Source organism: Suncus etruscus, chromosome 5, assembly GCF_024139225.1.
Source record: "Suncus etruscus isolate mSunEtr1 chromosome 5, mSunEtr1.pri.cur, whole genome shotgun sequence".
In the NCBI taxonomy this organism is placed as follows: Eukaryota; Metazoa; Chordata; class Mammalia; order Eulipotyphla; family Soricidae; genus Suncus; species Suncus etruscus.
Window position 1 is genome coordinate 7,579,328 of NC_064852.1, and position 16,863 is coordinate 7,596,190.

At 44.3% G+C, this 16,863-nt stretch overlaps 1 protein-coding gene across 1 annotated transcript in view; it reads right to left on the bottom strand.

Annotated features, from left to right (window-relative positions):
* Positions 1–16,863, bottom strand: part of PAPPA (pappalysin 1) — a 259,858-nt gene that overhangs the window by 30,083 nt on the left and 212,912 nt on the right. Inside the window, exons 16-19 of the mRNA XM_049774233.1 lie at positions 16,094–16,304; positions 15,416–15,587; positions 7,764–7,911; positions 2,672–2,781 (exon numbers count right to left, since the gene is read on the bottom strand). Of these exons, the coding sequence (XP_049630190.1) occupies positions 2,672–2,781; positions 7,764–7,911; positions 15,416–15,587; positions 16,094–16,304 (641 nt within the window). The remainder of the gene's footprint in view (positions 1–2,671; positions 2,782–7,763; positions 7,912–15,415; positions 15,588–16,093; positions 16,305–16,863) is intronic.

A 16,863-nucleotide genomic window follows, 5' to 3' on the forward strand; every position in this document is an offset into this window, starting at 1 on the left:
AATCAGAGGCTGTTCCAGTGACAAGCCAGTTGTAAAACATTTGCCAACATATCCCTGGTAAGCAATCAGGAAACATTGTACCTTCAAACTGCAAAATACAGCAACAAATATCTGGGTAGCTGGAGTAAGCTTCAGCCTTCTACCAGTTTGGGACCTGATTGAAGACTTCTTAGTTCAATGCCTCCCATTCATCCACTGAAAAAATGTAGAGATGAATTTTCCACTGCATCACTTTGTGTGTGTGTGTTGTGTGTACATATGCACACATATGTGTGGTAGGGGTGTACAAATAAAGGATGAAAAATGTTTGGTCCTGTGCTTACACCTGTTAACTGGAGATCCTGCCTCTCAATTGACAACAAGGGCACAAGACCAGCCTTGCCCAAGCTGCTCAGGCTGCACTGGTGCTGGAGGCAGAATGCTCTGTGTTTGTCCAGAAGCTCCACTTTTGCAGCTTTTTTCCCCCACAGAGGGGGCAAGGGTGAGCAGAGGCCAGCCTTTTTGCCTTATTCCTGGAAATCATCAATCTCTGCCCTCTGTCCTCCTCCCCCTTTCCTACCACATTTTTTTTCCTCTTGGATAATGAGGCCTCCCGAGACTGGTGGAGGTCTGAACCTTGTTACAGCCCTCTTGGTAGGCTGGCATCAATAAAGGCAAACCGGGGGTAACTGGGTGGGGGCTGGGGTGTGCAGGCAGCGGGTGGGCAACTGGAGAGGGAGGAGTGGTTTTCAGGCTTTCAAATCCCCGGATTTATTTCACCGTGAATTAGAACTGAACTCTTTGGTGCTTGGGTTCACAAAGGGAGGGTGGAGCTGGGGGTAAAAGGGAGATGAGAAAAGCTTGAGTGGAGGTGGAGTAAGAAGATCTGGTTTGGGTCTTGGGCCCTAAATATGTGTAGAACTGTGATAGTGAGGTGTCTTGAGTCTGCCAAGGAGAGAGTGTTAAGTCCACTCTGGTTCTGTTGGAACCGGGGAGTGAAAAGGCAAAGAGTCTGGCCATGGAAAGGGAGCTCTCTGCTCAGAAACAGCATTCTCTGTGACCCTGGTCCTATCTCCTCCCTCTCTGATTCTCCATCTTCCCTGGTTTCTCTATTTGTGCCATTAGAGGGATTTTATATACTATCTGGAAGCACTTGAGCTGTGTATTCAGCTCTGTTTGTGCCCCCCTGGTGCACAGAATTAGCATTCCTGGGACACAGGGTGAGCATGGGCACACACTCTACTGGGAAAGAAGAAAGACAGTCTGAGTGGAACAAACAGACGTAACAGCAAGAGGGTAGGAATATGGACCTGTCTCCTGGATACAGGATAAACTTAGGGGCAAAAGTCTGAGAAGGTAGAGTTGAACGGCAAGGGGGTTGGAAAGGCAGACCAAGAGGGAGCAAAAAGAGAGAGAAGAAAGCAAGAGAGGGGAAGCAGAGTCTGGTGAAAGGATATAAAGTTCAGATAGAAGAAGGCAAGAGGGAAAGAGAAAGGGAGACAGAGACTCGGGGAAGTTCCCAGGTCAAGTCCACAGGTCCAGAGCTGAGTCAGCCATCAACATTAGCTCACTAGAGAAACAGTACACCTTATATCAGGTTTTGCCTGCCTATCCAGACTATAATCTGCAGCAGAAAGGCGGCAGCTACCTGGGCTTGTGAGAGCACCCTGCACCCCATGACAAGATGTGTGCTGGAGGAAGACAGGGCTGACTCTCATTTGCACCCCTGCCACCATTTCCAAGGTGAGAAACAGGTGCTGGGAGCTGCCCTGGAAGTCATCAGAGAGGTCCTGCCTAGATTCATGGAGTGATTCAGGGAAGAAATGGTTCTGGCCCACAGGGCATAGGGCAGTGATCATGGCTGCCAGGACACAAGGCCATGTCTCCCTGCTCTTCTGGTCAGTGGTTTGCCAGCCTGGCTTTATGAGTACAGGGCTGGAACACAACCTTCATTCAGACCCTTCCTGCTTAGGATTTTTAGTGTTCCCCATGTTTTCTGCAACCAGGATTTAAATAATGCTGTGGGCTAATATTAATTTAAATCTGGGGTGATCATGGAGCCAGAGTGGCAGCACCAGTTATAAGGTATCTGCCTTGCCCAAACTAGCCTAGGACGGACCTCAGTTCGATCCCCAGGCATCCCATATGGTCCCCCAAGCCAGGAGCAATTTCTGAGTGCATAGCCAGGAGTAATCCCTGAGCGTCACCAGGTGTGAACCAAAACCCACCCCCCAAAAAATCTGGGGTGATCAAAGTAGAATTTTCTTGTTCTATGATAACACAGTCTGTTTTCATCCAATAAGCTAAGTGAGCCATAGGAAATAGGAATCTGGCTGTGGTGTGTGGAAAGAGGTACCTGGTTTCTTAAAGTTTCTAGTATGGAAGTCAATAGCACCCCTCTTTGTGTAAGACCCTTCCAGACAAACAGACACGTTGTAACCTGCCTATACCCTGCTTTCTGCCCTAGGTATTCCTGTTTCCTCTATTGCTTCATTGGTAAAGTCAGAATATTACTGCTCTTATTCTTACATTGTCACCAGGATTCAATGAACAGGACAGCAAAGTTCCTAAAGTCTGAGAAAGAAAAAAATGAAATATTGTAGGGGCTGCTGCAGGATCAGTAGGAAAAGATGTTGAAGGAAGCCATGTCTCTCCCCTGAACCCTAGAAGGACACTCCCACCACTCACTCACCTCTACCCGGGTGGGGTTCAGCCAATGGGGGACGTCCCGTACAGACACGTTCACAGGCAGGATGACGGACTCGCTGTTGTGGTCCAGGCACGAGGGGATACACTCAGACCCTGATGAGAGCAGAAATGGGGCTTAGTGTCTTGGTAGTTACCATTACCTCTCTCCCCAAGGTTGTTGTCCCTCCCTGCACCACAGAGTTGCCTACTTGTCCTTTAGCCTTTAGGACAGTGGGGAGGCATGAATACCCCAAGAGGGCTACCAGTCATGTCCCTAATTTCCTTGTTTTCAATCCAAATCATACCCACAAGTCCTGAGTCTAGACTGGTTGGAGCAATAAAATGAAAAGAAATGGGCCAGGACAGGGGTTGAATGGCTTGGGTGGGAGGTGGGGTATAAGCAGAGCCCCAGGCTCCAAAGCGAATATCTGGTGAGATGTAGGTCTGGAAACAAACATTGGCACAGGATATAATCCACACGGTGACAAGGTACAAGAATGGGTTCAGGAAATCCAACACTCAGGCTAGGAATATTACTACACAGGCCTTTTGCTCCTAAGAAGGAAAGTAGCTTCTTGGAGGAAGACTGAATAATAAGCCCCGCCTTCCTCAGACCCCTGCTTTTATTGACAAGAACCAGGCCACACCATTGAGTGAGAGAGAAATACCAAGTAGGGAATAATCTAATAATCCAATAATCCCATCACCAGATCACACCCTTGTGTGGAGTATGTCTATTGATTAGAGTGGGGCCAGTAATCCAACAGTGGGGCACTAACAGAATTCCAAAAGGACTGCTGAGCGTAAAGGGGGCATCCACTGATCAGCCAGAGGGACCCAGGGCTAAGTGTCCACCGGCGGTCAGCTCTAATGGAGCTTTTGGGTACCAAGGGCAAGCCAGGTTGCAAGCCACAGCTTTGAGACAGACAAGGACAGTTGTATCGCAGGAAGAAATACAAACAAGGAAGAAATGGTCAGCCTGGGAGGGACTGCTGCCTCGGTTGCTCATCCCTCTCTCTCTGCTCTACCTCCCCCAACCTGAGACTTCAGATCCAGGCTGCCTGCTGTGCTGTGACTCCAGAGTCACTGGCTGGCAGCTGGACTGAATGATGATCTCACCAGGCTGCGTGCTTCTTCTTCGGGAATGCAGCCAGAAGGAGGACAGCCACTTTGCAGGGCTTCTAACTGCCCAGACTTCTAACTGCCCATGGGCTCACATTGAGTTGCTCTGGAGGATTCCAGAACATGGTCTTCAGCCCTCAAGGACTCTTCCCTATACTCTTGCTGGTAAAGCCTTTGATTCAATCCCTGACCCTAAAAGGAAGTTCTGTCTTTAGATGTGGACAGAGAAGAGGGGAGAGACAGAGGACACTGCTTATTTGTTAACCAGTGTCCCAGGCTGCTTTTCATCCCATTGTTCATATAGGACCCCACTCTATAGGATAATATTCATAGGGGGCCCCCCGTTTGCAAGGCAATAAAAACAGTAAGGTGTGGTGGGGTACAAGGAAAGGGAAGGATGTTCAAAATCTCTTCAGATAGCTCCAGGGTAGTGGGATGTTACTTCTCTCCCCTCTTTCCAATCTACATCTCTGTAGAATTCTGAGTGAACACCTGAGTTAGGTCAGAGGCTCCTTCAGATGTGTCTGGGCCATTGGAAAACAGTGCATGTCTGAGTGTTTGTGTGCATGTGTCAGTCATGCTTCCGTTTTGTGCTTTCCATGTGTCTGAAAGGCATGAGATGTGTGTGTGTGTGTGTGTGTGTGTGTGTGTGTGTTTAGGCAAGGTTACTGGAAGATGCTCTATGCAGATGTATTTGGAGATGTCTGAGTGGGCAACAGATATGGCTATGTGCTAAGCATGATGTTTCTATAGCATGTTGAATATTGAATTTTGTTGGTAAAGCATGTGGGGTTATTTTTTATTTTATTTTTGTTTTATTGAAACCAGTGTGATCTACAAAGTCCTTCATATTTGAATTTCAGATATACCATGAGTCAGGGCCCTTCCCACCAGCAGCATCAACTTTCCTCCACCAATGGACCCAGAGTGCATCCTATCCCACTACCCTTTGACCCCTGACTGCCAGTGGAACAGGTCCCTTTGAGTTTAGATGGTTAAAGTTTAGGTCTCTTGATTCTATTGTCTTTGGCTCTGGCTTGGATTTTTAGTTCTGACCTTATTATTCCCCTACCAATGCATCTGGGACCACTTGGCTTCTGGCTCCCAGCCTTTCTTTTTTCCTTCCTTCTTCATTTTATAGAAAAATGCAGAAATATGTGGTAAAACAAAGTAATCTGTGTCCCAAGGTTCTATGAAAAAGCAGGAGCCCCTACTTAAAAGATAAAAAATAAAATAAATAAGAGAAAAGAAAAGAAAAGAGAGGTGTGTGTATTGTGTGTGTCAGATTCTTTATTTTGCATAGGCACAACAAAATATGGGGAAAATATAAAAGAAAAACCTTTGGCCTAAAAACAGAGAGACCTTACCATAAGCATCCTGTCATGGGACCAACTACAGGCTCCGGGGCAAACTAAGTTGTCTAACCCCAAAGTCTTTCTTTGTGGTTCTTAGGTTATTTTTTTTTGGTCTGTTTTGTTTTGGGTTCCTAACTGGTGGTGCTCAGGCTTACTCCTGGCTCTGCACTCAGGAATCTGTTGGCTTTCAGGGAACATACAGGGGGTTGTAGATTGAATTCAGGTCAACTTATGCCAGTTAAGCAGTTGCTCCATGTAATTTTTCTCTGGACCCAAAGCACTTGTCTTACATTCATGCCTATGGGACTATATTGGCAGATCAGTGGAAGCAGACATACAGGAAGTCTTCTTTTATGGTTTTTATTTAAAATCACCTAATTGCATTATTCTCTCAGGGCTGCTAAATGCCAGTCAGAAGGATGACAGAATATTCACTTGTAAATCCTGGTTTAGTGGGCAGCTGAAACTATGACAGATCCAAATCATTCCATCAAGAATAAGGGATAAGGGAGATGAGAAGGCCTTAGTTTGGGTATAATGCTGCCAGTGGCATTTACCAAGGCTCCAACCTTCCAGACCCCAACTCTCTGCAGTTCTCTAAGTTACACTCCTTTGGGTGGCTCTATAAGATCAGAAAGTATCTTTGGAATCACCAGAGAGAACAAGTCGAGCAGAGAGATACGACTGTGGGTAAGGAACAGGTCTTGCATGCAGCCAACTCTGGGTTGATCCTCAACACCATATGGTTTTATGCATATGGCTGAGCGAATCTTTGAACATTCCTCCTGAGAACTGTAGATTTGGTCCTGAAGGCTCCTGTGCACAGCAGAGTAACCTGGGCAATCTCCAAAACTATGGATATATTGTGTGAATAGCAGTATATCCTCAGGTTCTCTCGGTGAATTGTCACTCTAGTTGGCTGGGGATCACCAGGAGGAGTTCTTGGGGGCCTCAAGAGAACTACTTGGGAGGCCTCTCCAAAACGAAGAAACCAAACACACATGTGTACAAACACACACACACACACACGGAGCAACAAGGCACCTGGGTGCTTTTCTGACCCCTGCAAGATTAGCATGTCCCAACTAGAGGCAGGAGCCTACTCCTCAGCTTGTGTTTCCATCTTGCAAAGGACATGACCCGGCCCCTCGTGCCTGTACTTTGCAACCCTGGGCTTGTTCCTGAGCAGGAGGTGGTCACTTATTTTCTGGTTGAGGAACTCATCAGCTCTGGGTGACTGGGAGTCAGTGTGTGCTCAGATAACCTCTTGCTCCAGACATCTCTGGTGACTCTCTCATAAATCACACTGGCCCTGAGAAAGGACATCCAATTCCCCAGGCTTTTCATCATGGTCAATTAGGGAATCAACCCAAGAGGTCAGTGTCACTCCCTTCAGCTGAGGTCAGACTCCATGCATGCCCAGTTTCTCTGAAAGCCTGGGGAGCCAGAGACTGACAGATCTGTCCAGATACTAGTTCAACCAGGCAGTGACCTGGTATCCAACTCCGTGTGGTCTGTACCTCCCTGCGAGCACTTTGTGAGCAAACCTATCAGCACAGACACAGTATTTTAAAAATGCTATTAATCTTCATTTGGGAGGCAACTGAGATGCCACAGAAGAAAGTCAGTTTGGCGTCAGAGTGGTATCAGGATTTGGGGTGTGATCTGTTATCCCCTCAATATCCTCATCTGCAGAAGATTATTAAGAGAATGAGGTAAACCTCTAATCTACTGGCTGGACAGAAGAGATAGATCAAAGGTTGCAGTGTAGAATTTGCAAGTGGCAATCCAGAGTCTGTTCCACAGCATTGCATGTTACCCTGAATACCCTATGTTACCCCAGTACAGCATATTACCTTGAATAGTACCAGCAGTAATTCCTAAGCACTGAACCCAGGAAAGTTCCCAAATACTGCTAGATGTGAACCCCAAACACTGCTTGATACAGGACCTAACCTATAGTAGGTACTCATAAATAATTTAGGTTATGCAAATTATTAGATGAATTATGAATCCTGATTACCTCTCTGAATAATGATGTATGATTTCCTATCTCTTTCCCTCAATCACATGATTTGCACATGACTTGGAATGCTATTTCTTGCCCAATAACATCTTTCAATCCTAGGTGGGCTTCCCTTTTGCCGGGGACTGTATGTTCCTCAAGGCATGAAGTTTATCTACTTGTCTGTATTCCAAGGTAACTCTACACTCATCTACCATTGTTGACCCAACATTTATGCTCTGAACTTTTTCCTGGAGTTCAGACTATGGTCTCCTTCATCCTGTTATCTATTAAGGGGCTGGAGAGATAGTGTAGGGCAAGGTTCTTGCCTTACATGGCAGCTGATCATGGTTTGACTCCTAGTGCCAAATAAAATACCACCAGGGTGACCTCTGATCACAGAACCAGGAGAGTGAGTCCTGAACACCACCAGGGTGAACCAAAAATCAACCAAACACAACCAACAACAAACAGAAACAAAACCATTCTACTATTTTTCTCAAGACCACTCAGAGCTCATGTGTTAGTGACACATGATGGTGACTCAAATGAAACTCCTAAGTTTCTGGAAAATTGTGTCCCTCCCACAGCGCCTACTCATAAAACCATCATACCTATGGCATAGCCTTCAGGGCACTGCAGCTTGAGGTTGCTGTTGAGCTGGTCTGGAGCTGAGCACTGGCCTTGCATCTCCTGGCAGACATGGAAGGAGCCACTCCAGGTGCCATCTTTCCGACAGTGGATGATGTTGCTCCCGCGTCCCTGCACACCAAGGAACACAGTCAGGAAAGGGGAGATTCCAGCTACCGACCAGAAGTGAAACAGATTCTCATTTTCCCAAGGCTCTGAAGTATTCCAGGCAACTTCCTTTCATCTGATGGTGGAAAGCCAATCACCCTGAAATGGATGTTTTGTGAGTAATTTCATTTTGCAGATAAGAGAACTGAGGTTTCAGCCAAGAATCTTGCTCACAGCTGCCCAGGGAAGACTAGCTTTATAGTCTTCTAAATGCAATCTGAAACAAATGTCTTGCTGGTTGGTTGTATTTTTCAACCAAAACAAGAGGAACTCAAATGGGTCCAATTCATATCAAGGATAAGAACATGGATTCTGGAATAGTTAGTGAGGAGAGAGGAACAGACCAAAGTTGGTACCCTCTCGGCCAATGAGAAAGTTGTGTTCTGCCACCTGTTAACTAGGCACTCCTTTTTTTAAATCTTTATTTAAACACCATGATTACAAATATGATTGTAGTTGTATGATTTCAGTCATGTAGAGAACACCCACTTGCACTCCTATCCTTGATGAAAATTGTTCTTTCACTCCTCCTTACTTCTCTTTCTTCAATGCACTTAATTCCTTTCCACTCCATCCTATTCTACTCCACTCTATCCCATTTCATTCCACTCAACTATAGTCTATTTTAATCCATTCCATTCCATTTCATATCATTCCATTCTAATCCACACTAGTTTATTTCACTTCATTCTATTTCACTACATTGCATTCCACTACTTCATTTCATTCTATTCTCTATTACTCCATTCTAGCATACTCTATTCCTTTCTATTTCATTTCTTTCTATCCTTCCAAAAGTAATAACATCAATGTGGGATACTTATGTGATGTGCTCCAATATTATGATTTCAAGTTATTATCAAAAGGGTTTTCTTTATATATTTGTTAGTTATTATTGAAATAGTACTGGTTTATACCATTACATATGTTTCAAGTCTGCACTTTTCTTTACTGATTTACTGATTTTGGCTTTTAGCCACATCTGGTGGAGCTCAGAACTTACTACTGACTCTTTGCTCAGAGATCACTCTTGGCAGGGCTCAGGATACCATATGGAAAGCCAGGAATTGAACCCTGTCAGCCACGTGCAAGGCAGGCACCCTCACCACTGCACTATCACTCTGGGCGAAGTCTGTAGCTTTATAATTCCACATCTGTATGCCTATGGGATGCTTTGAAAATCCCTCACAAGTCTATTTTCCATCCTTCTCCAGACAACTAACCCCTTTTACCTGATGTGCTCTTCCCACCTTCCCCACCATTTTATTTTATTTTGTTTACCTAACCAGAGTGTTTGACTTTTTGTTTGTTCATTTGTCCCAATCCTTTTTAAGTTTTGGGTACACAGATTGACTTAGGGCTTGGGGAGAATGTGGGTTACAACCAGCTCTGCTCAGAATTTTCACCAGATCCTATGCTCTGGAGACCAAATGTGGTGCTAGGGATTGAAGTTCAGAAGGATACTACTGTAAGGCACATGTCTTAATATCTGTACTATGTCTCTGGTGTACAACTTTATAGTTTGACATCTGTGTAAGCAGCATTATAATACCAGCTCAAGTCTTGTTTCCATCACATCATAGTATTCCTGGAATACTAAAGGGTGTCAGAGTCAGAGAGTTTTGTGTGGTTCTGGTTTTGAGAACCAAAGAAGTACAGAAGACTAAAATGGTATAAAAAGGGGGGGGGGGGGTTCCAAGCCATTTAATGGCGCTTAGACTCAGTATTGGAAATTGACAGCTAGGGTTTTTAGGGCAGTTTCTGCATGGGAATCTATGTGGCAGCACATGTTACATTATCTCTCTTTTAAGCTAGTAATGAAATAGACTTTACTCAAGGGCATAGGAGTTGAGCATGTAACATCTGTACATAAATTCACACTACTGCTTCTCTCTTCAGTCTCCATTCAAACTCTGTGCCAGAGAAAGCCAGCACTCCACTACTCTGTCCAATGCTCCATTACTCCAGCATGACTGTCCACTTTAAACTTCTTCTCCAACTTCATGTGCTATCTTCAGGTTCATATTCTGCTTTATACTGTCATTTTTCTGTGCTCCTGATATTTCTGTCTATCATGTTTTCAGCCCACACTTGCAACCTGTGTGACAAAAACCTTCTCTGGCACGTACCGTCTTACTATTGCCACCAATAATGCAGAGAAAACTATCTCAGGGCCTTCTGACATCTTTTGCCTCTTGTGTCAGGGAAGGATGGGGACTGGCTTTTGCTTCTGAATTCTGTGCTCTCAGGGTCTTCTCAAATACTCCCTAAGTAGTCCTGACCATTGGGGTGACTCATGCATTCAGTATTTTGTTCTTTGAAGAACTATTTAACAAAATATGGCCTACACAGGTAGAGATTTATAGACTAAATCTTGTTTAACAAAGAAGAGGAAATAAAAGATGGATGAATAAATGAATAAATTACCTAAATGAAGAAATTAATAAATGATTGCCTTATGAGGAAATGAACAAACTCTTTGAAAAGGCTGATGCAGGTGGAAGCGTTCCTGCTGAGAAAACAGCTGCAAGGAGTCAGAAGCAAAAGTCACCTCCCCACCCTACTCCTCCTGGGACTCTCCTACCCCAGGATGAAGAGGGCTCAGGACAGGGAAAATAGCTGTAGCTATGGAGAAGGGTGGTCAGTCTTAAGCATACAGCTGCCAAAGGACTTTCACAGTGCACATCCAGAGGTTCTGTGTGAGCTGAGGGAAAGTTTAGGCAAAGTTTCACATGGCTTTAGCAAACTCAAACTCTCCCTCTTGGAGCCCCAAGCCCCAGACCCCATGATTCCATTGGGCCCTCCGGGGAGAAGGAAATTGACCCCAATTTCCTGGAGCCTTGGCCTGGGCCTATGATGCATTTGGCCTCCAGCCTCTGAAGGGTTGCAGACCTCAGCACTATGTGGGCCAAAGCTGGTTGGCTGGGGAGCTTGGTTTTGCAGTAGAGAATGTATTTGCGTGAGCTAGAACTGTGCTCAGGAAGTTCAAACTAGATAGATACCACTGCAGAAGGTTAGAGCAATATGACACTATTCTGGCTATCTTCAGTCTGTCTGTCTGTCTGTCTGTCTGTCTGTCTGTCTGTCTCTCCTGTGTAGTCTTGAGTCTTGCCATTACACTTGTCTTTGTTTCTCTACCTTCACAACTATGTCCCTGTAAGATGCCTGCACATGCTTCTGTCCATCAGTAGTTTCCCAGGATTTTCAAATCTTCCTTTCAGCCTAGCTCTTGGGGCACTCACTGCCTGCATCCCACCTGGTGGGTGTCTTTAGAAAAGACCCTAGATATTAAAACTAGTTTGATTACAGAGCACCTTATATATAAATTGAAGTTGAGAAAACTTAAAGATTTCCTTTTCCTATGTGCTGGTCGGCAGTCACTGGGTTTTTAAACTCTGAAAACACAATTCTATGAGCTAAGAAATATCTTAGCAGATACGTGGAAATCCTTTGGCAAAAAATGCTGCCAATCTGTGCCTTGAATATCCCAATCCAACACAGCAGAATGTGTGCTCTCAAACTCTTTTTCATGCAGATCTTCAAAGAGCTGAAGGCATCTCCTATAGAGCTTGTCCCAAACCTATTCACCCATACAATCTCAGTACACTGTCATGGGCATTCATTGAGTTATCCAAATACTCAGACTGCTCAGGAATATCTGAACTTGACTGAATGCTGAGATAATTAGCACCTCTCCCTTTGGGAAGGGAATTCCTATCCTTTGCCTAATCCTGGAATATTTGAAGGCTGGCTGTAGAATCAGGTAACTCCACTTACAAACTGGTAATCCTTGACAAGAATTAAACCTCTTAATTTTTTTCTCACCTTTCTAAACAGAGTACTTTGAGGTATGCTTCATACTGTGAGCTGGTCCTTCCAGCCCTCATCTCTATTGTCTCTGGGCATTATTACAATAATGTCATTTATTTTTCTTAAATCCCAAGGATGAGTGAGACTATTCTGGTGAGTTCAGCTAGAGAAGTAACTAGACTAACAACTATCATGACAATGGTAGTGAGTGAAAGAAACAGAAAAAGCCTGTCTTGAAGACAGGCAGGGGGTGGAGGAGGAGGGTATGGGGGAGCATTGGTGGTGGGAATAATGCGCTGGTGAAGAGGGGTGTTCTTTTTTTTATAAATGAAACCCAACTACAAACATGTTTATAATCATGGTGCTTAAGTAAAGATATTAATTTAAAAAACAAACAAACAAAAAGAACAGTGTACTTTGAGTTGTCCAAATGAGACTGTGGTAGTCTAGCATCCCGGAAACACTTTAATTTCAAGACTCTCTGTTTACAAAGATAACTACACTGTGATTTCCAGAGCTGGGCATTCCCAGATGGTGCCACTGTGCCAGAGTGGCTGTCTACATTTAAAAATGATCAATGAAATCATTTAATATTTAGCTGCTCACTCCTAGCCACATTTCAAGTGCTTTGTAGTCAAACTAGTTGATGACTTTATAATGCTCTGCACAGAAAAGGAATTGTTTTATTGGAGTAGAAACATATTCTGGAAAGTGGTAGTCTACAGAGTTTACATATTCCCTTGGTGGATTTGAGCATTAAAGTGGATGTCCTGTGGTTGATACCAGTTTGCCCAAATTTCCCTGGACCTCAACAAGTACCTTCACTGACTTCTGAGGAGGAGTAACTGGTAGAGCTATTAGTCAACTATTGTCTTTATTTCTGTGTTATGGAGGAACCTGCAAGTAGTATCAAAGATTTTTTTCACTTGCTGATAATTGTAAAGGAAGATGACTTTAAGTTAGAGAGAGAAAGTACAGGGATGAAGCAGACAGTACATAATCCCAGTTGGAAAACCTACCTGAGCAGTCCCAGGAGTGATCCCTAAGCACAGAACCAGGATTTAAACCTGAATCTCCACTTGGTAAATGGTGGCACAGGTGGTGGGCAATACAATTCCAGACCCCACTCCTACATCTCTCCTTAACCCCATTTAATCTGCACAAATAAATTAGGAGATAGAGAACTCCCCTGCCCCCCATTTTATGCATGAAGAAACTGAAGGTGAATGGGTTAAATATTCAAGTTCTTCAGCTAGTAAGGGGTGGAGTAAAGATTCCGTTTCAGACTCTAACTGGCTCTCCAGGAATGAATGAAGTGGGGGTTATATTCGTTCAGTTCATTTGCTTTCAGTGACAGTGGGAGGGTGTGCGAGCCTTTCCTACAATAGCTCACTGCATCTCCTGCCAGGATCTGGAACTTGTTTGAAAGCAAAGAATGCCTGCTCCATACAAGCTGTTTGATTCAAGATGCTCTGGGGCTGGATGTGTCTGCGATGTTTACAGGCAGCAAGAGGGGATCTGAGGTGAATACTAGATTTGGCTCTCAGGCCCGCTGGTCTGAGGGTAGAGGAAATTCATTTTCAGTACAAACTAGAAACGTCAAATGTATGAGGAGCCCATTTGGCAAATGCTCCTTAATTCTTTGAGCTGACGAGCAATACTCTGCTCCTTTGCATCCAGCCTGCATTTCTGCCAGTTGCCAAAGAGAACTCCATGAGTCGTCTGATAAATTCACATTTTCTTCTCCTTTAAGTACAAACTGGCCATGAAAGATACTTGGCAGACCCCTGGAAGACTGGGTTTCAGTTTGATAACATGACCACGGCCAGAATATTATTTGGCTCAGCAGTCTGGTTAACTGTTAGCAATAGTTTTATGCAAGGGAATGGGAGAGAAGTTGATCCGCCTGCGTGAGGCCGTGGTATTCCCTGGCCATTGCTTGTTTCAGCCCTGGTGTCTGCTTTCCTGGCAGTCAAGGATGAAAATGATTCCAGTACATGGGCATCCATGTGTGGTGCATGCTATCTAAGGATTTTCAGGTAGTTGCTATTGGCTACAGTTTCTTCACATTTGGGGCTAGGGCTGAGGTTTTGGGGGAATGGAAAGATTCAGACTCTACCCATACCTGCTGTGTCTTTGTCTTTGAAGCCCTTTTTCTTGTCCCAGCACTTTCAGAATATTACAAGGAAGGAACCTGGTCCCATCCCAAGAGCAGAGAATACAGGTGATATCAAAGACACAATTAATAAATTTCCAGCATAGAAAGGGAATGAGAAATGAATTACAATGCAACATATCCAATGCTATGAAGTGGGGGTACATAGGATGTGCAGGGAAGAAACTTCAAAAAAGTGGTGCCAGAGTAAGGGGCACTTGGGCTGAATTGTGAAGGCTGATTAGGAGTGAGATTGTTAGGGAAAGTGAGAAGAGTTATTTCAGGCTGAGAAAACAGAGAAGTTAGTGCTCATGGGTAAGAGCATGTGATAGTCACCCTGAATAACTGAGGCCCTTTATTTAGGGCCAGGGGGGTTCATGAAGAGCACTGATCATAGGACTGGCTATGATTGGATGCACTGTTTTCAGCAAAGCACTTCAACAGAAATACTCTGGAGAGAGGCAAGGGAGTAAAGGCAGGGAATTGATATGAAGGCTGTGTGATGGCTTAGTGAAGAGCTAGGTGATGATGTGACCTAGGATTGGGGCCTGGAAATAAGAGAATGGCTGTAGGACCTGGTCATAGTCTGGATGTGGGGAGCAGTCATTGCCATTACAAAGAGCACTTTGATGGTGCTTGATTGCTATCTAGGAAGCATTGAGAAAACCCAATAAGGGTAAGACATTGCTGGATTAATTCTGGCTTCAATTGGCTAATGACACCCTGGGTGATACCTCATTGTTGATTATCAAGGAGAAGCTCTTCTGGCTTTTCAGGTATCTTGAACCAGTTGAATTCTCACTTCCCTTGTCCACGCTTGGCTCCCTAACAATCCCCACTATACTGGATGAATGAGGAAGACTCTCACATAGGTCCTTCATCAAGGGTCAAGAAAGGTGGTTTGACTTTCTTCTCAATATCACCGAGGCAGACAAACTGCCATTCTTTCCATCTTTCCTCTGCCTTTTCAGTGTTTTTCAATCTAAAATGTTGCTGGTTCAACATTCTCAACACCACTAGTGCAAATGCAGCTCCTTTAGTCTCTTGAAATATGAGGATCTGGTTGCTGTCTAAAGATCATGGGAGTTCTGTCATTTTAAATACTTTCAAAGTTCAACTTAGGAGGTGATAGAGTAGAAAGAAAACAGCCCTGGTCATTTCTGTCAACTTTAATTTCACTTTGATCAAGTTTATATGCTGGGATCTTACACATAAATTTCCTTTGTAAGAGTTCCAATACTAATTTCTTTTTCAAATCTAAAATCTCCGAACAAATAAAATGGAGTTTTATAGGGAGGGAAAAAAAAAACCAACATTCAGAGATATCACAAAGGAAGATCATTCAACCTAATTTTTCTCTTTGGCTTTTGTGGTAAAACCATTGGACAAAACTGGCATCTACAGATAATCTCTGGATGAAGTGATTCTTACAGTCTAGTCTGATTTGGGGTAAGAAGAGAGGAGAGGGACACAAGCATTGGCATCATGTTCAAGGATTTTTACCTGGGCAGTATCACTGTCTTCACATTTAATCCTACACTCGCTGTTGAACTGAAAGCCATTAGTGCACTGGTAGAGTCCATGGAATTTCGGTGGAGGTGGGTCACAAATCACAGGAACACATGTTGCATTCTGCCAGCTACCATCTTCGGTACACTTAGTCTTGAAGACTCGTCTTGAAGGGAGAGAGAGAAAAAATACAGAGACATAGAGATATCATATTTCCATTTTGACATCCATTCCCGACTGGCACACTCATACTCAGCCTGCTCTGAAACCAGCCAGCCTCTCACTTCCCATTCCAGAACTTCTTTGCCTTACTGAGTAGTTGGGGGAGAATATGAAGCATGGATAGAGATTAAGAAAAACTCATAAAATTGGGGCCGAAGCAATAGTACAGAGGATAGTGCATTTGCCTTGCACACAGGTTTGATCCCCCGGCATTCCAGGTGGTTCTTGAGCAAAATGCCAGGAATAATCCTGAATGCAGAGGTAGTAATAAACTCTGAGTAGTGCCAGGTGTGGCCCAAAAAAGAAAATAATTACAATATCTTTCTAGGTTTCCATGGAACAGAATGAGTTCAACAGTAAGCATCACCTCAGCAAAGAAATGAAATCAGAGAGGTAGAGCTGAATCTTCTTGTACCCTGAACCTGTAAGTCTTCCATTGCCCCCACTTACTTCTTAGATTTCCTGGAGGAGCTGGGCACGTGATAGCCAGGTTTGCACTTGTACTTGCATAAAGAGCCCACCTTGTGTTTGTTTTCTCGGCACCTGGCAGTCTGGAGTTCTGCATTGGGCACTGGGGGTGGAGCGAGGCACATGAGCTCACACAGGGCTTCTGGAAAGGACCACAGCCCATCCTGCATACACGTCAGAAGGCTGTTGTTTCCTGGGAGACACAAAGAGATAGGGTTAGCAGAGGCAGGATAGGATGTCTGAGAGCCAAGACAAATTGTAAAATCAAGGGTGCGTCCTCTTAGAATGTGGACAGCTAACACAGAGAAGTAGAACGCCAAACTGGGGAATGAAGTACCTCCAGTGAGCAGTAAATTAAAATCCTTGGTTCCTCATTCCTAATTCTTAATATCCTATACTACAAGGGAAAAAGACAGACTGACTCTTTCCATCCATCCTCTATGCCTTGCTACATGGGCATCCCACCCAGGAACGCAGGTATCAACGGTTACATTATTGGCAGAGAAAGCTCCTAACAGAATCTTCTCCAAGTTTAGGCATTAGTGTGCTTGGGACCTCAAGTTGTCATCACTACTAGGATGACAGGACTATCTGGGACTTGGGCCCTTGAATTTGTTCTCATTCCTCCACCCCCCAGGCCCAGAAGTGACAGCACTGTGGTTTATGACATCTGATTATTTTAATTTTGTGTGTCAGACCTGAACACTTGGAGGACTTACTCCCAGCCTTGTGTTCAGGGATCACTCCTGGAG